Below are 23835 nucleotides of genomic sequence, written 5' to 3'. Positions count from 1 at the left end.
TCCTAATGTAGAAGACCTGTCAGAAGTGTTCCTGGTTTCTCCACCTGCAGCAGGAGAGTGAACAGCCGTAGAGATGCTTCATTGATATTTTCCCTTTGTACCTTGCTGCTTATCAGAGCTGTGTAGACCATGAAGGTTATCACAACCTTATCTGATGGCAGTTTTTTTTTTTGCACAATTGTCAGATTTTCTTTTAGTAAACAGACTTGTTGGAGTCAGTGGTCCATATGAGAAGGGAGTCAATCACATCAATCACTAGTTCATTAGCTGACTGGCTACTAGACTGTTGTCAGCAACTGAGCCAAACTCCTCTCTCAGCAGTTTCAGCACGTTGTCCGAGTACTCGTCTCTCGGTCGACCCATTCCGCTTAGCTGTACAGTCTGGAGGTCGGGGTGGGGCGGGATGTAGCACGATGGGCAGTGCAGCTCGTTTAGAGTAAACCAGAAGGCATCTGGATCCACCTGGATTAAGTGTTGGAAAACACTGTGGAATGAAAGGATACATAGGAAGGAGGATTAGCTATGTGCTATATTTTGGTAAGGTGCATAATATCTATGTTATGAAAAAACACCTTCCTATAATCCAAAGTGACAGACTGAGCAGAACACAGCAGGTTCACTGGCTTTAGTGCATTGTCCTACAGTTTGACTGTAAGCTCATTAACTCAACACTGCCTTTTTTCTATGGAATGTCAGGTTTTCTGCAGGTTTCACCAAGTCAAATTTAAGACTCTTAAGACCTTTTTGAGACCATTATGAATGAAATGTAAGGCCTATATCACAACCTAAAAAAACAACAAAAAAACGTTAGATGTCAGAGTATGGAAACTTTGTCTGAAACAATTCCCAGATTTTCTCATCGACATTATAGGACTGGTGTCTAGTCACAGTGTGGAGGACCCAGAGCACCTCCGCTCTTAGTGTTGGCTCTGATCCAAAACCGACATGGCGGTCGCTTACAGGAGTTGTGGAACTGCAGTGCGGGTCTCACCTAGGCAGTGTGGAGGTAGTGCCGGGGCCGGAGCCGCCAGATACTTGGCAGAACTGGCTGATTGCTGTTATTTGCTGGAGACCCTTCACAGCAGTTATATGTTTCTCACTTTTGCATAAGAAGCATTTATTTAACCAAGCCCTAAATTCAGCTTTTTCAAGCCAAGTATCGCTAAACTTGCACTTCCCCATAGCTGAAGAATGAAATCTGGGAGCTAGAGAGACAAGTTCAAACACAGGACTTTCACCCAGGAGAGCCGGGATCGCGTCCCGTGTGTGGCGTTTATCAATTGTGTTTTTTTTTTGTTTCTTTTAAATAAAGCCTTCCCCATGTTCTTTTCCTAAACCCAACAGTTTATTGTTTTCCTAAGCGTGTGACATTGGTCACCGTCGTGTTTTTTTTTTTAAAACATGTATTTATTGAAATTTTTGTACATTTTACAGACAAAAACAGTACAAGGCACATAACATAAAACAGAAAAAGACAAGGATCAAATGTAGTAGCTGTAGTATCCACAGTCATAAGTCCGTACATCCATAGGAGTCTGCTTACATGAAAAACATACTGCCGTTGTTTATCTCAACACCGTACAGTACAGATGGCACACTACAGGCATTAAGAGAATGTTATATTATTCATAAAAAATAAAAAAAGCTAGTTATCACTCCAACCATCCACATCCATACTGTTATTCTCAAGAAAATTGAAGAAAATGCTCCAGATTTTCCAAAACTTGTCAAGCTTATTTTTTGTTGTGTAACTTATCTTTTCTAGAGCTAAGTAAAAAGTCATTCCCCTCAACCATTGCGATGTGCCACAAGGCGTGTCTGATTTCCAAGAGCAAGCAATGCATCGTTTTGCTTCTAAAAAACAAATATTCAGTAGAGACCTAACTTTATTAGAGGTTGTAAAGCTGTCTGGGTAGAGATTTAATAAGCATAATTTAGGGCTAAGGGGCACCTCCTCACCAGTGATCTGGCTTGCCAGGTCCAACACCTTCCTCCAGAATGAGAGTATCCGTGGACACTCCCACATACAATGGAATAAAGTTCCTTTTTGGTCATTACATTTGACGGAGGTATCTGGTATGTTAGAATTAAAGCGATGCAACTTAGCTGGGGTTATGTATAGTCTACTTATCCACTTATATTGCAATAGTTTGGAGTTAGTATTTATGGATTGGGTTTGAACTAGAGAACATGCTTTTGACCATTCCTCATCTGTAATATTCTCCTGCAAGTCTGTTCTCCATGCATGTAGTAAGTTTTGTGATGACTCTTTAGACTTACTTACAAACAAATTGTACAGTAATGAAACCTGTCCCCTAGAGTGTAAGAACTTTAGAGTGTAATCTTCCAGAGTGGATCAGGGAGGGAGTTTCAAACTATTGCACTGTTTGGACAGGATGAAACTTGAATATTCCAACAATTACACAAGACCAACTCGTAAGCCTGGAAAGACCTCTAGGGGTATTTGGCTGTAAAAGAATATTTTACAGACTAAATGATCAATGGATTAATCTAGAAAACAGTTGGCAGACCAGTCCACAAGTTTGGGTGATTGAAAATTGAATTCAGCCAGAGTGGATTTTGCTGTTACGCAAATGCACATGTATGAGGACGCAATACACATTCGTGCAGATATTCTGCTAATCCACAGTTTATGGCAGTAATGCGGAAAACATAAATATAAACAATTCAGGATTTTAAATTAAAGCTTTATTTCCTTCCTCATAAAAATTGAGGAAGGAAGTGGATTCAATTATTAGGCCTCAATGATACACACAATATGTTCGGTTAGAAATACTGCATGTACACATGACTTTTGTATTGTTTCTGCACATGGCACCTTTAACATGTAATTGCAGCATCAGAGTGTTGAACATAGGTATTGAAGCTGGACTGGTTGAGGTAAAGAAAATTTGAACTACCTTATATACTGTTGGGTAATTTAAGATAGAACAACACAACAGAATATGTTATTGTTTTATTTGTCAAATCTTAATCAGTGAAGTAACTATCAACTACAGCAGTCAATCTTTTTCAAGAGTGTCCTGGCCAAGATAGGCAGCAGTACAACCACACATACAGTACATACATGTAGTGAAGAAGAAAAAGCACAATACATAGCATGAAATGGAAGGACTTGGATCAGGGCTCACCTTGCGCTGGCCTCTTGCAGTCTGATTGGTTGCCTACAGCTCAGGTAGGGCAGGCAGGCCTCGCAAACAACATCCAGGTCTGCTTCACCTGAGAAAACCAAACACAGGACCTTTACTGCATTAGCTCCTCTGTATTGTCTTTCAGAGCATAATTGTAAAATACATACATATTCATCAGCCTTTTACATAATATCAATATGATATAATACATGAAAAATGTAATCACATCTGAAAACAAGTGGCCAATATTAGTATCAACTTCATATAATGTTTCCTAAAATCCACATAATCAAAAGCTCAAGAGTTCCCAGCATACAGCACAGCTTGGTGAGACAGTAGATTGGAAAGGGAGGATGAAAGAGAGAAAAAAAGAAATGGATCATGACTGGACTTTACCTTTTTCTACAGTAACTCCTAATGAGGTGAGATAAACTGCTGAGATGGCTGATGAAAGAATTTGCAGCAGGCTGTTTCCACATCTCTGGGTTTCACATAGCCACTCTTTCCCCTTTGAGGAGTGGATGTGTGTGTGTGTGTGTGTGTGTGTGTGTGTGTGTGTGTGTGTGTGTGTGTGTGTGTGTGTGTGTGTGTGTGTGTGTGTGAAAATGGCTTCCTTTTCCTTTTATACCACCCTTTATCTTTTTTCTTCACTTCCTGCAGTTTTTCTGACTGACCTACCTGCCTTGATTCTCTCTCCCCCCTTCTTTACCTGTACCTGTCAGAGGCTTGCCAGCAACTGCTCCCTCCATCCACTTGACTTCTTTGCACTCTTTCATCTCCTCTTCCTATCGTTCACACACACATTTTTTTTTTTTTTTTTTTTTTTTTTTTTTTTTCACTCTCTCTCTCTCTCTCTCTCTCTCTCTCTCTCTCTCTCTTTTTTTTTTTTTTTTTTTTTTTTTTTTTTTTTTTTTTCTCTCTCTCTCTCTCTCTCTCTCTCTCTCTCTCTCTCTCTCTCTCTCTCTCTCTCTCTCTCTCTCTCCATCCTTCCCAGCAGACATTAAGAGATTCCCTAAGCTGCAAACTGGGCTGCCTTTCAAGCCTCATTTCAAAACATGTCTCTCTCCCTCTCTGCTTACTCTATTTGCCAATTTAGCCCACACTCGGCTAGAACCAGGCCTGCTCGCTGTGTGTCAAGAATAAAAGCAGCAGTGCACATTTCAGAGTTAAATGGGATTATTTAGCAACCGCTTTTATCCCTTTTCTTACTCCCTTTCTGGTGCTGCACTCATAGCCTGTAGTCTTTTGTGGAATCAAGGTGCTTGGAGGGAAGCAGAGAGAAGTGAGAAATACTAAAGAGGAGAGGGTCAGGTGCTGTTAGATTTTGTGGTAAATGAATAAAAGGGTGAAATTGGAACTGAAAGGTAGAACTGTGGCTGAAATGTATTATTTGCTTCAGTCAATCTGTGTTTCTGTCTTTCTCTCTCTGTGACTGAGGCTTGGTAATTGGCTTGCCGCAGGCGTCCCAGAGGTAAGCTGTAGCCAAATCGGTATTCACATGAGTAAGGCTGCAGCCGCTGACTGTTTCTCTCCTGCTCTTTTACATTCTCTCCATCTCCAAGTCCAAATCTCTCCCCTTCGGACAGTGTCAAGTGCCAGTAAGAAAAATCATGCACAAGGATCTTCACTGCATAAAAGCATGCATAAATGGTCGAGAGGTTCAGTTGTTGTTCATATAAAAGCACACATCATCTCAAGCTGGTTCTACCAACATAATGACTTTAGTGTACCCCAATGGCCTCCACAGTCAACCAATAGACAGACTGATCTCATGAAGTGGCATATGTATGACACACCGAAACGTATGCCATTATTGGCGTGTAACAAGTTTTTACACACCACGTTTTTTTAGCATGTTTATCAACGCCGTTTGGCCTACATTGACTTTCATTACCTTGCGATTGCGTGCGAATAGACGCCATAGCGAGTAGTATGAAAGGGTGAAAATCCGCGTAGGGAGGTTGGTCAGGGTGGAGGATGGGTAAAACACAGGACTTTCACCCATGAGAGCGGGGATCTTGTCCCGCATGTGACTTCATGTCCTGCATGTGATGTTTCCTTTCCACGTTTGTTGTTTTCCTAAACCCAACCAGTTCTTCTTTTCCTAAACCCATCCGTAGCCTCGCGATAACACGTAGTATGTTTATGCTGTGACGTTGCAGACTGCCGTCCGCTGTATAGAGCATAGACATACATACGCGGACAGCTCAAAATGCATACAGATAACTAAGATAAGTATGTTTACGCAAAGTCATGATATCACATTGCAATAGAGCATGTTTGGGATGTGGTGGAACCATAGACTGTAAAAATAATGGATATAGCAGCCATTGGTTTGTGTTGTGGATTAAGGTGGATTATAAAATGTCAGAGAAACCAGCAGTGGTGGAAGAAGTATTCAGATCCTTTACTTAAGTAAAAGTACTAATACCACTCTGTAAAAAATACTCTGTTAGAAGTAAACGTCCTGCAGTGAAAATGTTACTTAAGTCAAAGTATATAAGTATCATCAGGAAGTATTAAAAGTAAAAGCACTCAATGCAGGAAAATCCTCACATTTTAGAAACTAGAAACAAACCAAAAAAATGTCAAAAAGAGCATTAAAAGTGTGAAAAAAGGGTTGAAAGTCAAAGAATTTCAGCTAGACTTGTAGGCCGTTATATAGTTGGGTAGTTTAATTTATAATAAAAAAGTTTTTTATAAACTACATGTGTTTTGTGTGCAAAAATCTTAATTTGTAAAGTAACTAAACCTGTCAGATTAATGTAAAGTAAAAAGTACAATATTTCTCTCTGAAGTGTAGTGGAGTAGAAGTTGAAAGTACAGTACAAGTTACTCAAATGTATACTTAAGTACAGTATTTGAGTAAATATACTTAGTTCCACTTCCACCACTGAACCCCAGAGATCACTACATACTGTAGGTCAAGTATGATGATGGACGGACAGAGGAAGAGCATCCTAACATTGTTGTTGGTGCACCAAAGAGAAGAATAAAAAGATGGACAGAAATACTGAGGAATTACTCAAAAGGTCCTATAACCAATAAGTAGGCTACATTTTAAACAAAAAAACATTTCAGTCATGATTGTTTTTTTTCTGATTTTGTTTGCAATACGGTCTTAATATCATAGTGAGAACTAAGAGTGGGAAAAATAATCGATTCTTAGATGCATCGTGATTCTCTCTAGAACGATTCGATTATCGATTCTGATAAGTTAATAATGTTTTTTTTATTTTATTTTTTTTTAAATGTGTTGATTTTTATTTAAAAGTTACTGTCAAGTGAAGTACAAATCAGAAATCGAAAAACAGAGTGACTGAAAGAGGATGGGATAATGGATAACAACTTAGAGTTTTGGCAAGAGTGCAGAAAAAAAGAAGGTGACTTTCACAAGCATGTTTAAGGCATGGAATGACTACAAAATAAAAACCTCAGTAGACGAAACATTTCATTAAAGGTGTCCTGCCATACAAAACTGTTGTTACTTGCATTTTTTGAAATATGTTGGGTCCATATGGGTTTGTGTTATGTTGTGAATGTGAAAATGAACTGCTACCTCTTCTGTCAGCTCTAGCCACTGAAAAGAAATAAGCAGAGAAATCAGGCCAATTACAAAAGTTGGTCAGTCTGACATCATATTGCCTGAGCTCATTACTATTCATTAGCTTGCCCAGTTGGGCTGGGTAAAGGATTCTGACAGCCAGGCTCTCATTGGCTAGCTGTTAGCCAATCAGATTCAAACAGCTTAGCTTGTTGAATATTAATGAGAACTAGCAGAAATCGAGCTGAGTCTTCCTGTAGGCTTTCTATACCACGCTAGAATGGCTTGAAACAAGGTAACCAAGGCATTTTTTTCACAAAAATTGTTAGAGTCCATGGTAGAACTTCAGACATTAACACAAAGTAATGAAATACGTGTGGCAGGGCACCTTTAAAACTTGTGTGACAAATACTGTCAAATCTAAGCTTTGTCTACCTACTTTGTCTAGGAAGTGATTAGCAAACTCTGAGTAGCAAACTCAGATTTATATGTATATTTTTTTAAATCACGCATGGAAATGTACATTAAAAAAAATTGTTGCATCGAGATGCATTGATAATCAATTTGGAATTGAATCGTTGGCCTCTGAATCGGAATCGAATCGAATCGTGAGGTGCCAAGAGATTCCTACCCCTAGTGAGAACCCAGTACGGCATATCAAACTAAACTGGGAGCTGAATGTGTCATTACACCCCTAATGGTGTAGCTTTGGCTGCAGAGATTTTTCTCTCTTATGGGAGGGAGCCTGGGAGAGATAAAACAGGCAAAAAAGGGTATCAACACCAACACCCAGAGCTGCTGTTTTCACCGAGTTGACAGAGACTGAAGGGATGTTGAATGAGTAGACTGGATGTTGAATGTGTGTTTTGTGGACTTGGAGAAGGCTTACGACTGTGTCCTCCAGGGAGCCCTGTGACAGGGTACTGTGGGAGTATGGGGTACCAGGGTCATTACTATGAGCCATCCTGTCCTTATATAACCAGAGGGAGAGCTGAGTCCGTATTCTCAGCACAAAAATCACATTTTCAGTGGGTGTTGGACTCCGCTAGGTTCTGCCACTGACTCTGTGATTTACATGGGTAGGATCTCAAGGCCTTATTGGAGATCTTTTCACTAAAAACTGTGAAAGCCGAAAACATTTGCTTAATTTGTGAATTGGAAACCAAAACAATGGGAAAAGAAATGAGGCTAAAAAGCTCCATAGGGCTAAGAGGAACTGCAGAGTTTGATGATAAATGTACAGTATGTGGGTTCATCACTACGAGTGACATTATACATAGTCATTTGACCCATTGTTAATTAAAAAAAATATTGATTGGTGCAGCTTCAGGAACATGTTTTGAACCTGTAGAATAAGTCTTAAATTGAAATACCTGTCGCAAGCCTCGCATGTTGCCATGGTTACACACTTTTTGAGGTAAATGTGAGAACAGTTATTTAACTTAAACTAAGATTCTTTATGTGATTTAAATTAGTACCAAAGAGAAACGTGCTAATTGATCTGACTTAATTTGAAGTCAAACAGCCTATGTCACATTTTCTCTATTATTGGAGGGAACAGATGTCTTCTCTACTGGTGCACTTGATGGCTTTTCTCACCTTTTCTTTGCACCTCACTTAGACGCTCAAGAAGTGAAAGCACTGCCACTGACAGAAGAGCACGGTGTGGTGAGTGGTTGCAAAAGTGTACTGCTGCCAATTCTTCCTGCTTAAGTGAGCATTTATTCCATGACTAAACCAAATAACAGAGCATACCGGAACATAAGGACAAGACAACATCATTAACAGTTTTTACACACTGATATGCAGTATGTATCTTGTGTACATGAACTAAGTGTGGGATTATTAAGTATATTAATTCAGATTATTGCTAAATGCAGTGTCTGAATATTTGTTTGCCTATATTTCTATATGCAAGTCTCATTATACTTAGTGTAACGTTTGTTTGTTGTGTAAGAGTAAGATTCAACGTTGTTTTATATTTTCCACAAATAAAATAGCCATCTCTGTTGAATCTGAATTTTATGACAACAGTTCAGAATATGCTTCACGTAACAGATAGACAGAGCACACACCCACAAGCTGCTGTTTGCACTATAAATGGCATTTCATCAATTTTCATAAATCAAATTTCTTTAAGAAAAATCTATCTGTTTCTACACGTTTCCCCATTCATGCCCAATTTAAGAATTCGCCATGCACTGCAGTGCTGACACTACTAACTCTACTGTTGGCCGGGGAGCGCTGCACACAGCCCTGGTACCTCTGTGACACATCGTGTCACCAGCCGTTAACTTTTCATCTGTCAGTGATGAGCTTCAGCAGGAGGGTGTAGCATGTGCGAGGTTCAAGCTATCACCAAGTTCAATACCCCACTATTAAGGTAACCAGACTGGAGATACCACTACTCAAAATCAAATCCTAGGTTTTGCAGTAGTGGACAGAACCTTATCGTCTGTGCCACCCCCTAAAATCATAAAACTGGGTTTTCAGATTTTTGCATTTTTTTTAATCTGAATTACAGCGCTGTTACCCCACCAATCACTTTTTGCATACTCCCTGTGCTTGGGAAGAAGAAGTGATTATGATTACCACTTAATGAATACAAATGATTTGTATCACTGATTGCAACCACCACTTCTTACTGTAGGTGGTGTGCATGCTATTTTCATTATGTAGTTTGAAAAAACACTTATCCACTCAAACCTGCAGTGCACACATAAGTAAATACACCAAAATAGAGATGAAAAGAAGTCCCACAGTGCATTAAGATGCTCTTAGTTCCAGTATAAGTACTGTGCTTGCAGCAACTTGAACCCAGTATGATAATGGTGGATGAAAAAATTAGACAAGCAGCTCATAATTATAGCATTGGTAACACACTGGAAATGAGCCCCCAGGCCACTATATATGCACATTTTTAGATAAGATACCGAAGATATGCTTGTGCAAAATGCTGCTGCTCGCTTTTTAACAAATACATCTAGACGTGTACACATCACTTCCGTTCTCTACACCCTACATTGGCTCCCTGTGCGTTTTAGAATAAATTTTAAGATTTTATTGTTTGTTTCCTTAAATGGCCTGGCCCCGGAGTATTTGTCCGAGATTTTAACCCTGCGTGAGCACAACCTGTCTTCAAATCAACTGGTTTTACAAGTCCCAAGGTCAAGGTATAAACGGTGGGGCGATCAGGCTTTTGCAGTTGCTGCCCCGAGACTCTGGAACAAGTTACTCCCTGATATTCGCACAATTACAGATGTAGCTCTTTTTAGAACCAAACTCAAAACTTATTGGATTAGAATGGCTTTTAATACGTAGTAGTGGTGTGACAATTTCCCTCTCCTCCTCCTGTTTCTATGTAACCTTTTCTGATTTTACTGTTTTCTAGGTTACATTCTTTTTATTGTATGATATGTTGTTTTATTCTTTTGTTCCTGATGTAAAGCAACTTGGATATATGCTGGTTGCTGTAAAGTGCTATATAAATAAATGTTAATTGATTGATTGATTGATTGATTGATTGAAAAATAATAAAATAAAAACATTTCATTTTTGAGTTACTCAATTAACTAAATGTCCTCCTTTGTTGTAGCTTCTTGGTTTGCTGATTGCTGTGCAGATATAACAGTGTTTATTGCTTGATTGTGGTGAAACGGCGCTTGAGGTCGAACAGTTGATTGCAGCGGTTATCGTGAGTGCAGTTAGAGGATTTAGTAGTATCCTTTTGGCTCAGTTAGCTATGGTCTGTATGTTCAAAGTCATCTTTAAAACATGTTGAATTCAAGCACTGCCACAGCCCCAAGGCCTTTTTAATCATAAAATTCCATTTGTGTGATTTTAAATATGAGTGGAAATGGCAAAAACATTTTGCATACTGCAGTGCATGGGATGTGCTGGGATGTCAACAAAGGAAGGTAAATAAAACAATACTGATTAAATGTGAATAAAAAATATGAAAGTGGGTTGACTGTCATGAAACCCACTGCCTAATCCCAAATACAAGAGAGTGACATACACCAAAAATAAACTTTAGGTGATGGTATTGATAAATAGATAGACTGCATCTTAAGTTATCCCAATCCAATTTTTAAATGTAACACTGGATAATGTCTTTAGGTCTTCAAAACCAAGGAGGAACATTGAGATACACTAACTCCTGATATGGAATTTTCACTGTTGTAAAAGACTGCCATCTGGTGGTAAAAGAAGTCACTGTGTTCCGTTTGTGTTCCGTAATTTCCCTTTGGACAGAGCTGGGCAAATGGTTTCCCCCTGATCCAGTCTTTATGCTAAGCTTGGCTAACCATATCCTGAGTCCAGCTCTGTACTTGATACACAAATATAAAATAACTCTTGATCTTCCCATCTCACTCTCAGAAAGAAAGCATATATATATATATACACACACAATAAAATTAATTTGCATGAACCTTAAAGCGTGTAGTCTGTCTGTCTGTCTGTCTGTTTCTTTGTAATGATTTTGAATGAATTCATCAGAGGCCTCATTATACAAGATATGTAATATTACATATTAGGATGTTGAGGATCTCCAATATGTTCTTGCTTAAATGGGCATAATGTTGCAACAACCTTCATTAAGAAACCTGTCATATCAGGGCTAAGATGAACCATGATCAAGTGTTCTATGTCCACGTTTTACCTGGTATGATCATTGTTATAATGTGGATTATACCATGTACAATCATAAGAATGAGAATGTATGTTGTGTCTTGGGAAAGCTGTGTGTTGTTGTGTTTCTCCTCTCTTACCCAGGTCCAGTCTGTGGCACAGTGAGCCCAGCCCCTGCAGCACAGCCAGCTGCACTTTGTAGGCTAGGGTGTGTGTGTAGACGGGTCCAGCCTTGACGCTGATCGGAGCCTGCCGTACCAGCGAGGAGCATAGCTTGGGCAGAACCTCTTTAGATACCCTCCTCCTCAGGAAGTCACCACATGTTTCACCCAGCGTACACAGCACCTGGCAGAGAGACTCAGCATGTAAAGTATGTACACAGCAAGTTGTTAAAATGTAATAAAATGTCCCTTTAATGTGTCGTTCATTAAGAAATTCGGAAATTAAGAAACAAGTGACGCAATATTATCCCCTGGATAAACCATAGTATTGACAAAACCTGGACAGCTGCCACATCTGCTGATGGCCATAGCACAGTTTGACAGCAGCAGTGCTGAGTGACTAAATAACAATTTACAAACCAGTTGCATGCATCAGGGAAAATATGAAACAAACGATACACAAATAGTCAAACTAAAGACAGGTTTTGACAAGTAGACTAATTTACAGTGACAGTAGAATCAATTGACACCTGTACTTTGAGAAACTATCACAAACAACTGTGATGTTCACTCATCAGGGAACAAGGGAGAGGGCCATTTTCATCCTCTGTGATTCTCTGAAATAGTTTGAAAAGTCAGCTCTGGGAAGACAATCCCCAAACAATTTACAGATTTTCCTGTCTTGTTAGTTTAAAATGTTTTGAAATTTTTTTTCACAGAATTAAAAACAATAAGCTAACCTGCCAAAAGTAACCATCTTAGATATTTTATAATAGACTAAGACTACACTTACAGTACATGTCAATACATGATATTTTAATTTAGTCAAAAATGCACTCAGACCTGTTCAGTTGCTGCACATAATGTACATATAGTACATAATGTGCAATGTGAAACTACATTAAACAGTTATCTAATAAACTTTTCATGTACTTTATCACAATATCAAGCTGCACATGTTATTGAATGATACCGACAGATTCAATAAGCAATTTTCAGGAAAAGGCAATGTTAACAGTTATTACTACAACAAATTAAATGGAAAGACAGACTTGTTTTACGTACCCTGAAGGCTCGGAGTACTGCTAAAGGGTCATCAGCGGTGAGTCTTTGTAGGAGGGCGGGCCAGCAGCGATGGGCCATAGGGAGCAATTCATTTTCCTGTTCACTCAGTACACACACGCATAGCTCCAGCACATCCAATACCTAGGACAAAGACATGCAGTGAGGTTAATGTGGTTTCTAGTTGTCAGCAGGCCATTGGTTGTTATCATGGTAACAAAGCCTCTACAGTAGCTCAGAGTTAGCCTGGGGTAGCTAACCTGTCAGGATTAAAATTTGCCAGCCTGACTGCAAAGCTATGACTAACTAAAAGACTATAACTAAAGACCTGGCATGTGTTTTTGCTCCACTTAGAACTCTTTGGAACATGCCTCTTGCCAAGTCTCCGATTTTGGAAAAGGGGGACATGGAGCTGTGCTAGTTCACTTGTGTGTGTTGTGAATTACAGGTGTTTCAGCGGATATGAGGTTGCAAATTTTCTATTGGATCTTCATGATGGTATAATGTGTGGCTAGAATATTTGCGACACCAATATAAAGCCATCAGTGTAGAGACAAAACTAATTTCTTTCTACGGTATCTATGCATTTAAAAATGGGTTCCTGTACAATGGTGAACAATCCTCATTAGGATTATTACCATCAAAACCAACGTTCCCCTTCATCCCAAAGACAGTACCTTGAGTCGTATTCTGAGACTAGGGTCACTCAGCAGATGAACGCAGCGCTCCATAACATCTTTAGTGATGCTGAGGTGGGAGGGAAGCTCCGCTTTTACATCAGGACCCCCAATATCGTCAACATCCTCAAACTCCTGGGGAGGAGGGACTTCTGGAGAGACAGTGATGGTCAGACAGATGAAGAATGATTGATCAACTCAACAAACACCCAATGTTGTTGTTGTTGGCTTTTTTATATTTCATACTATGGTTATTCACAATACTGATAAGTTTCATCTGATATAACCTCTACAACAATATGAAACCTATACTACAGTGGAATATAATTTCCTGTTTATGCCTCATACAGACACCATTCTGTATTACCAAGGTCTTCATTGCTGTCCTCCTCTATTCCAATGCCCTCTGCTAGCTCTTTCTGTATGCGGTGATCCAGCAGGAATTGGCGAATGTTAAGGATTTCGTCGTGAGGGGAGGTCTGGTCGTGTATGGCAGACTTACTGGTCCAACCACACCTGGAGGGAAACCATCTCGCTAAAGGAAAAACAGCAGCAGCAGCAGATTGGGTTAGTGATTCAGCAGTGTGGTGTGTGTGACGCAAAAGTGGTAATACGCAAGATCTTTTGCTTTATTTTGTATTTCACTACTTCACAGAGATCACCTGGAAATGATCCTTAAATGTTTTTGACTATAACTGAATTGAATGCTTAGACAAAGTGTGGTAGAGTGGAATGGTACGGTACAGTATGGTAGAGTCACATAAGCAATACACTTAATTTGTCCCTTGTGCTATTTTAACCATCACCACATGCGATAAATGAGTTGACACCACTTTCTAAATCTCACCCAGTGCCTTCATGAGCGCGTGCAGCACAGAGCAGAAGAGAGCAGCTGTGTGGTCGTAGCTGAGATCCAGAGCCATCAGCACATCCTGAACCATGTCCCTGACCAGGGGCAGCAGGCTGCAGTCAGAGTGAGTCAACATCACTGTCAACACCCGTGGAGCCTGGCCAACAAGACGGGAATATGATGAAATACATGTTTGGGTCCTAGCAAACCCATTTACATTATTCACCGGGGTGATAAACCACACAGGTGTGAACTCGTGGCTTGGACTAGCGTCAAACTTGAGTCAGGAAACTCATTAACTTGAAACAAAATGAACTTCAACACCAATGACGTGTGATGTAATCATGTGACTTCAGCCTTTTGACTTGGAATGTTTAGTTTAGTATAGGACTTGAACTTGACTCTGGGATCAAAACTTGAGACTTACTTGTGACTTGCAAAACAATGTCCCATCTCTAGTACCCCATAAATGTGGGCATAATTTAATTGTATAAACTGCTATGACTGTGGGTTCACTGTTTATTATTTATTGTAAGCACCTACATTACTACGCCACTTTATTCATTTGAATTGCTGAACAGATTAGTCAATAATCAACATAAAATGAATCACCAGAATTCTGATAGTTGATTAATTGTTTGGGTCATTTATCAAGCAAAAATTCCAAAAATTCACCGTTTTGTAAAGTGATTTTCTTTGGCGTTTTGGACATTTAGTCGGACAAAACAAACAATCTGAAGATGTCCCCTTGGGCTCTGAGAACTTATGATGAAATTCTATTGAGTAAATGAGTAATGACATAATTGTCGAAAGATAAGATAAAATAGTTTCCGCCCTATTAAGTTGTGCAACCATATCTGCTCATGAAACGTCCAAATGTTTTTTGATAAAACTATAAACTCCACTTACCATACTTTTCTTACAATTTCCTCTTATATTTTTACTTTAAAAAGGGTGATAAGATCTTGTTGCCTCAAATAACTGAACTGTCTTCCGGCACACAACCCTTTTTTTTCTTAAATTCTCCTTGTCTCTCTTTCCTTCATTCTTGTTCTTCCTCCTTTTTCTAGTGCTACTGTGCATTCCTCATCGTGCCAAACTGTGTGAATGTTACCTGAGGATGCTGGCTGAGCCTCTGCAGGTTAAGTGATATGTCATTGAGCAGGTAGTCAGAGTTCTCATTGATCAGCTCCTTCAGGGAAGGGTAGCCACAGGAATTACTGATGTCCCACATAGAGCCCAGCGCTGCCTGGCTGACCAGCAGTGTCTCCTCTCCGGCTTTCTCCAGTACGGGGTACAGTGATGTCATCAACATGGGCCGGAAGTCCCGCCCCAGTGCCTGAGCAAAGCAAGCGATGCCCTCGAGTTGGATACACAGCTGCCAGATGTTACTGTTGAGCTGGTGGATTGCAGAGGTCGGCGATGAGGAAGACGCGGTGCCAAATGACGAAGGAATCAGTTGGAGAGAGTTTGCTTTAGTGTTGCCAACATTACTGTTGGGTATGGAGAGGAGTCTGGTTGGGCTGAGCAGCTACAGAAAGACAAAAGACAAATCTCATTATCATACATCATACAGTTTTTCTAGTACAACACTAGAATATAGGTCCATATGAAGATAAGTTTACATGTTAACACATGAACAGACAGTTGCATTCAAACCTGAATGTACAAGGTGACATCTTGGTTTTTTTTTTAGGAGAAAAACAACTAAGTTGAAGAGGAGATAAAACCAGAAACCCTGCACACTGTGGATCATGTTTACTTTAGAGTGTTTCTGCAGGTAGGCCTCCATCAAGTAAGAATAATAAATCTTTCCTGATGAAGCTATACTGACTGAAATACAGATTCATGTCAATGCTCTTATGAGAAAATAAAAGTTTTAGAGGATTACGTTTCCCATTTCTAGTGTGATGCAGTTTGCTAATTGTAAAGTGAAGTGTTAAGTCACAAGGAAAATATTTCTTCCAAAAGTCTTATGGGTACCCAGTGGAAGTTTTGACCACTAGTAACCCTGTGGAGCAATGTTTTTGAGAGTGGGTCCTTGTTTTGTTAGCATCTCCTGCATGCACGAAAGGACACAGCATGAGAATTTTTTGTGGTAGAAAAAGCGCCTAGAAATGTAGCAAATTCCAAGAGAGGCAAAGAAGGCTGCTAGCAAACAGTGTAGGTGTCAACTTTTTTCCAAAGGTTTTCTCTATAAATATTTTATGACGAAGGAAATGCATTCAACATGTTTATTAGGTCTCAACACAATGTGTTTTGGTAAGAAACAGCAAATGTAAGCAAACAAACCTTCCATGTGGTACCTTTCATTTTACAAAGAAAACTCCACAGGGTTGAGAAGCACATCAGATGGCCAAAACCAAATAATATCACCACATTCCAACATTGAATACACTACATCATAAAAATAGTTTACACTAATGGCTGTTCAAGACCCCAACTCATGACAGAGTTTTGAATTGACTTTCCTGTACACAATGAATGTAGCTCACATCAGTGATCAGTTACCCTGCTGTACCAGTACAGAGTAAAGATAGTGCCTGTGCTAAGGTTTCCCATAAAATCATCTGTCAACATTGAAACACAGATGACAGATGAGTAGTTTCTACCATGTTTATATCTATTCAATATTCCGTTAATGAATGTAATTTGACTTTGGGGAGGATGCTGCAACAGTCTCTACAATGGCTAAACCTTCCCTCTAACTAGTGTATATTTCTGGCATTAGAATCCTATTCATTTGGTGACGTGCCTCTGGGCACATATTTTAGCTGACAAACAGAAACTGCAAGTTTATCTACAAACTAACACAGTACTGCCAACTTTTCTCTGCCTGTCAGCTCAATAATCCAGCCCTGAAAGTTTAGAGCAGTTACTTGAAACCCTGGAACCCTCTGCTCAGTCTGTTCAGGCAGAAGAGCACACAGCGGTCAGTCCAAGGCCATGTTGTGAGCGAAGTGTTTCTTCGTTGGGAGTGAAGCGATCTGTCCATGATCAAATTTAAATGCAGAAAAAGTTGTGCAATATGGGCTGAGCATGGGAGTCTAATATCACACTTGATTAGAAAATGTTCACAGAATACAAAATGAGATGTGTTTTTTTCAAATAGCAAAGTATCACTTCTTCATTCAGAATATCATTCCATGAAGGGTGAGGTCATCTATTAAACATGATGATCATTCCCAGAGAGCTTGCTGATGAGTAAATTTAGCTGAGGATGCCGCAATATTCATATCCCTTAAGACAATCCATTGACAAATCAAATTTTAAACTTCACTTTCCTGATTCAGAACAAACTATCCTCACCTGCTGGTCCTGTCGGTCTCTATTGGTCTCCTCACTGACAGTTGTCAAGTTCCAGTTGTTCAGACTGGTGTATTCTTCTATGACAGACACCACTGCAACTTTAAGGTCTTCCTGGGTGGCAGAGCGTCCCCAAACTTGGGTCTCCAAACCCTGACACTCTGTTGCCACGGCGATGCCTGCGGCACCCCTGACAATCTCATTTAGCACCATGGCAGCCTGCTTTCTGTATGCTGAAGACTGTTGGTACAGATCCAGGAAGTGATCGGTCAGCAGGTAAATGTTGCCGTAGTAACCTAAAGATAGACAGAGGGAAAGTTACTCAAACTAAATGTCAAATGTAAACCTTTAGCCAAAAGATTTTTAACCAGCTTTAATCCATTACGTACAGCATCAGTATGAGCCAACTGACATTAGTCTACACAGTTGAAAGTACTGTTACGTATGCCCATGATAAAAAGTACTGTAGATCCTTTTGATATAGCCTAAAAACAGCACTTATACCTAATGTTTGACAGATTTCCATGAGCACAGAAAATATCTTCTCATCTGTGAAGTAGAGAAAATGCTTCCTCTGTATGTGAGCAGTGTAGGAATCATGGGAGCCCGAGCTTGTCTCTAAGGTAGCAGCGTAACTCCTTTCCTCCACAATACGAACATCCATCACATCCAGCTCCAGCACCTGTAAAAGGCACACAGCAGTGTTTGTTGTTGTTTTATAAGCAATTTAACTCCACCCGACCATTTAACTCCCCTTGTCAACCACTAAAATGCTTAAAGGTCCCATAGTATGCTCATTTTCAGATTCATACGTGTATTTTGGGTTTCTATAAGAACATGTTTACATGTTTTAACATTCAAAAATCACAATATATTTCTCATAAAATATAACTGTGTATCTGCCTGAAATGCACTGTTTTAGCACCTGTCTCTTTAAGCCCCCCTCCGGAAAAAGTCCAGTCTGCTCCGATTGGTCAGCGTTTCTGGGTTTTCGACATCTGCGCTCTTGGAGTTTCTGCACCGTCATTGCAGCCGGGGAATTACTTTAACGTCCCTGTAGCTGCACTTACCTATATATATAGTATAGTTGTGACTTTACAACTGTACAAGAGTCCTGATGGCTTGTTTAAAGGGACAGTTTCAGAATACGGGCTGTGAGCAATTCTCTGTGAATTGAGCATTTTGATGCTTTCACAGTATTTATATAGCACCATGTTTAAAAAAGAAATGGAAATTTCACTTTTTACAATGTGGGACCTTTAAATCCCGTATGTTTTAAAAAGTAATATTCTATAATTAGCTTATCAACATTAACTGTTAATTTAATGATACTATTTGGTGTACAACATTCTATTTAAACTGTATTTTGTGAAGTATTTTTGGTGCAGGTTTAGTACGGAATACGCAATAAATCTCATCTACAAAATATACATACAGAGATGTATTGTAAGTTTGTGATACTAAATTAGTTTAAACAAGAAATAAAGGCCTCTAGTTTCACAGCGGTATACTGGTAGTAACAGAGCAGCAGTGTGTGTTCGCCTGTTCCTGCTGGCACACACTGCCAGGCTGGGGGTTGCGACCCTGATGTGGGATTGGTAGCTAGTTTATTATTTTATTGTCAAGCTTTACAGCTAAACTTAGTGATGAAGTTTAAGATTTCACCTGAGATGGCTGGTACAGGGACAACCTGAGGTTGTTTTTTTTTTTTTTTACTTCCTTTAAGTACCGTATAAATATGTATTTAATAATTCATTAATTTGATTTACTTAACTTGAAGCTATGTTTGACCCTGATTCCCATCCAAAAAAGTATAGTTTGACACAATGGCAGCTAACATCACCTGCATCAAGGCTTTGGAAATCCTCTCGAGATGTGCAGCCGAGTTAAGTATTACGGAGACCAGCGGTCCAAGGACTTTCAAATAACCCAGAAACACATTAAGGACAAACAGCTTCTTCTGGTCATCAGAGGTCCTCATCAGTCTGGGCAGGGAGGTGGCCAAAGAGTAGAGATTCTCTGAAAGCACGTCAGTGAAGGTCTGAGCACTTCTGCTGCCTTCACCGGTAATATCACTGCTGCTGCTACAGCTCTGATTCCTCTGTGATACATTCCTGAGAACAACTTCACACCTAGAGGAGAGAAGTTCCATTAAAAAAAATTTTTTATCAAGTAGTAGTAGTAGGCTTTAATGTTTTCCTCACCAAAATGTAGGGCTGGGTACCGAATTAAATACTTTTTAGTCACCGACCGAATTGCCTCTAAAGTATTGAGTATCGAATACCCAATTTCAATACCTAAGGAGTAAATCTCATCAGCGTCAGTGAGCCAATAAGCATGCAGCATGCTTCTAACAAGATCTAATAATTTTTGTTATTGGCTGTCTAATGTTACACGTCGCAGAGGCAGGCAGAAACAAATTCTCAGACTGGGCTCACAAAAATAAATAAAAAGATTTGTGATGTAATTTGTTAGGTTGTAATTTATTTTTGTTTGTTTTGTTGTTTTTTAAAATTGGTATTGAATAAAGTCTTGTTTAGGAACTGGTATCATAGTCATGGTATTGGTATCAAATATTTTTGAACGATACCCAGCCCTACAAAAATGGCAAACAAATCAAACCTCTTTCTGACTCTGGGCTCCTCGTCATTGACTGCCCCCACCAGTGCTTCCAGTAGCGGTCCCACACACTCTCCCAGTGACTGGCTACACCTGGCTAGCAGGTGGTCATCCAGCTCCACCATCTCTAGTCTAACCCTCCAGTGCTGGTGAGCCGAGGTGCAGGAGATGATCTTCTTCAGGAGCACTGACAGTTTCCCCGCTGTGCTCTTCACCCAGTCTTGTGTCCGATGGACCATAAGCTGTTCGATTCTCCCCAGGTCTGGTGAGGGAGTCTTCAAGGGCTTACTGGCCTGAAGTTGGCCATCTTCCATGACAAGCCCCACAGTCCTGGACCAAACCTGAATGACAATTAGAGTGGAATAAGATGATTGTGTGGCATAAAGAAATCATTGCATTTACATTTGTACGAGGGTATAATCACTGTTTTCTTTGTGCTGTTTTATGTATAGTGGTTATCACCTTGCACCTACAACCTGTTATTCTACCACATTAGAGTTTTGGTGGCATGGAGGAGTCAACACAAATCTATACAGATCTGTATACTCTCTGTAAATTTGGCAAGGTATGATGGACTCTTTTCTTCTTCTGCAGTTTTCAGTTTACCAGGACAAATTCAGGTTAACGTAATAAAGAAACACACAAAGGTTTAAATCAATTGATACAAGGACACTTTCTGTAAACATATGTCATGAATTACAATCAATAACTGCATTCTGTTATGTTATATGAGTCAGCATGGAAAAGCCCTTATAAAACAGCATATAGACTATCAAGGGACACTGAGTTTCCACAGTTATATTATTGTATAATTTACAGTATATTTATAATATATAGTGTGATGATCAACAGAACATTTTACTGACACAAACTTAAATCTATCTTTTGGACTGTGGGTTCAAACAAAGGGCAATTTGAAGACACCACCTTGTGATGGGCATTATTCACTATTTTATAGCCTACATTATTAATAGGGAAATAATAATAATGGAAATAATAAACACATTAATTGATAAGGTTGCAACTAGTGATTATTTCCATTATGGATTAATCTGCAGATTTTCTTCTTGATTAATCAATTCACTGTTTGATCAATAAAATATCAGAAAATAGTGGAAAATGTCCATCACAAACCCAAAGACATTCAATTTAGAATAAATGTAAGAACAGAAAGCCAGCAAATGCTCATATTTAAGAAGCTGAAACGATAATTGGCATTTTTGCTTGAAAATGGACTTAAAGGGACGAAAACTTAATAGTCAAAATAGTTGCGGATTCATTTTCTGATGACTGACCAAAAGGTTATTCCACTAATCGTTGCAGCTCTACAAAGAATCTTTAGGTGCAGTTTTAATAATACATAATAATACTTGTATTAAAAAAATTGTTTTGTAGTGAAATATCCATGTTTACTAAATGTGAAATGCAGTCAAAATACACACAGTGTAACACCGGACTAAATACAAACCTGAGAGACATCACCAGTAATGCAATGAAAAGCTTGCAAAAAGTTGCAGTTAAAATATATTAAGCATGGCTGTAACTGTCCTGCATCATCACACCAGGGAATTTAAATGAACACAGAGATATGGTACCTTGATGGCCCTGACTGTGACTGCATGGCCTTGTCTCAGATCTCCTGTAATGGTCCTGGCTACAGCCACAGTGATCCCAGGTAGGAATGAAGCCATGGTGCTGCCTATAGCACATCTCTCCTCTGAGGATGGGACGACATGCTCCTGAGTGCAGTCACACTGCAGAGTCAAAGCCTGCAGGCACTTCAACGCTGCTGCCTGTACATCTCTGGATTTCTCCTTCTCTCCTAAAGCCAGCAGGAGTGATATGGCAGCTCCCAGTCCGGGCAGCATAATTGGTTCAAAGAGTCTGAAGACTATATCACCATAAGCAGCATGAAGCAGGGCATCCAAGCACCTCAGAACAGCAAATTTCAGCTCCTCTGATATATCTGCAGCTTTCCCAGGGTCAGTTGGAGAGCACAGGCAGAGGCAAAGCTCTGAGAGGAGGTCACGGAGGGTCTCCCAGCTCTGGACACAAGTGTTCTCCAGGACGTGGCTCATGGCCTCAGCCACAGCCTGCACCAGTTTGTCCTTCTTAGGTCCGGGGACTTTAAGGACAAAACGAAGAGGGAAGAGGACGTACTCTTGGAGCTGCTGCAACGTGGCATCGTTGACTTCTTTTAACTGGGCGCTCAGCGTCTCTACGTTGGTCACAGTGGGCGCTCTGGTGAGGAGGACACAGGCCGGGCGCAGGTAGGCAAACGCGATCTTTGGATCACTGATCTGAGCCATGATTGGAGGCATGACAGCAGGGGTCACTTTAATGAGGGGGTGTGGAAAGAGAAATGGGATATGCGAACAGAAGATAAAGAAAAGTCATGATTTTCAAGTACTGTAGAAGAAATTGAAATTAATGTATTCTTAGAGATAAAACAATTTACATTTTGACTTTGAGATTTAATTTGTAATGGTCACCTGCTATGTTGGCCAGTAAAATTTACAGTAAATCTCTTATTTTTCACCTCTGGATGTTGTTTAATTTTAGAAACCTACAAATTTGACCAAGTAGGACGAATGATTTTCTGATCCAATGGTATTACAATCTTTTAACACTGGCACTGAAAATATTCTTCACCGGTAATCTACCTTACTCTTGGCAAGTAAACTTAATTGTTTGTCCAAAAACAAATGGTCAGACAGCCAGTGGTCAAGAAAATAAACTGTATACTGTATCGTCTCGGAATGTTGACACTTCCCTCTATGGTCATGGTACTACCCTCTGGCCATTTCTTACTAATGAAGTAACACTGAGCCAGGGTTGCTTTACTCCTGCAGCCTCCAAAATGTTGGCAAAGTAAGAGGGAAAGAAAGAGGGAGTCCATGGAAATTTACTTAACTGCATGTCAGCATTATTGGTTGTGATATGTCTGCTGTATGATGAATCATGCACAAGTTGAAGAAGCTGATGGGATTACATTTCATTGGAATTGTATCTCGTAAGATTTCATGTGACTGAAAAAGATGATTGAATGATTGATGTTTTATTTTGTCTGAGACAATCTGAGGCTCTCTACCAACCAGTATTAAGTTAACTAACGTCACTATATGTGCATTGTGCAATGCTGTTTTGAGGACTTCATAATCAGTTGCCCACTGTGAGAAAGTTGAAACTTTATTTAAATTAAGAAAAAGATACAAAGTTGGTATGCATTAGCACAACACCATCGATGTCTATTAGTTAGCTGACAGCATCCAGCATGCTGAAGCTGCACTACGGTAACGTTACTAGCGTCAACAAACAGGTAGCCTACCTTCACATTAGTAGTATTAAGTGGACCCACTGCTCTGGGTAATAAGCCCAAAGAAGAGGTTTAATTTTAAATAGAACAATTATAACATCACACACTGATAAAGTTACTGAGTCTTGCTCAAGGTAACGTCATGATTCTGCGTCGAAGGCGCAGGTTTGACGTAAGGACTTCCGGTTTGGGCCATTTGGCGATTTATCTTCAAAATAAAAGAACATAAAGCTTTAGAGTGATAAAGAACCCCCTTTAAAACTGTATAATTAACGATGCTTTCCTTGTAAAAATTTATGAATCTTGCCATGTCAATGAGGCATTATCGAATTGAATTTAATATTTAAATGAATACTCAACTATTTAACAGACATCTCAATTGTTAAATCGTGTTTATGACACAACGCTAGACCAGGGATTTCTTTGTTGAAAAAAGCTACCATATGAATGATAGTCGTATGAAAAAGAATGATCTGGCATACATTTGGACACTAGTTTAACACTGGCAAGCTGCAT

The 23835-nt window shown here is 39.6% G+C and overlaps 2 protein-coding genes across 2 annotated transcripts in view; one reads left to right on the top strand and one right to left on the bottom strand.

Annotated features, from left to right (window-relative positions):
* Positions 1–161: 161 nt before the first annotated feature.
* On the bottom strand, positions 162–23472 carry tti1 (TELO2 interacting protein 1). Its single transcript, XM_039800563.1, has 14 exons — positions 23332–23472; positions 21599–22338; positions 20007–20344; positions 19228–19516; positions 17889–18066; positions 17388–17680; positions 15193–15609; positions 14076–14235; positions 13596–13763; positions 13229–13380; positions 12555–12695; positions 11469–11673; positions 3153–3240; positions 162–484 (listed from the first exon to the last, which is right to left on the bottom strand). The coding sequence occupies exons 2-14, from the start codon at positions 22322–22324 to the stop codon at positions 256–258; spliced, it is 3384 nt and encodes a 1127-aa protein (XP_039656497.1). The 5' UTR covers positions 22325–22338; positions 23332–23472; the 3' UTR covers positions 162–255.
* A 239-nt stretch (positions 23473–23711) lies between these two features.
* zgpat (zinc finger, CCCH-type with G patch domain) overlaps positions 23712–23835 on the top strand; it is a 5932-nt gene continuing 5808 nt past the window's right edge. The window contains exon 1 of the mRNA XM_039800561.1: positions 23712–23835. This exon is cut by the window's right edge and continues 271 nt beyond it. The gene's annotated coding sequence lies outside the window, so the exon portion shown is untranslated.

The sequence above is a fragment of the Perca fluviatilis genome, chromosome 5 (assembly GCF_010015445.1).
Source record: "Perca fluviatilis chromosome 5, GENO_Pfluv_1.0, whole genome shotgun sequence".
Classification (NCBI taxonomy): Eukaryota; Metazoa; Chordata; class Actinopteri; order Perciformes; family Percidae; genus Perca; species Perca fluviatilis.
The sequence above is the reverse complement of the archived record's forward strand: the minus strand, read 5'-3'. Positions and strand labels throughout refer to the sequence as shown.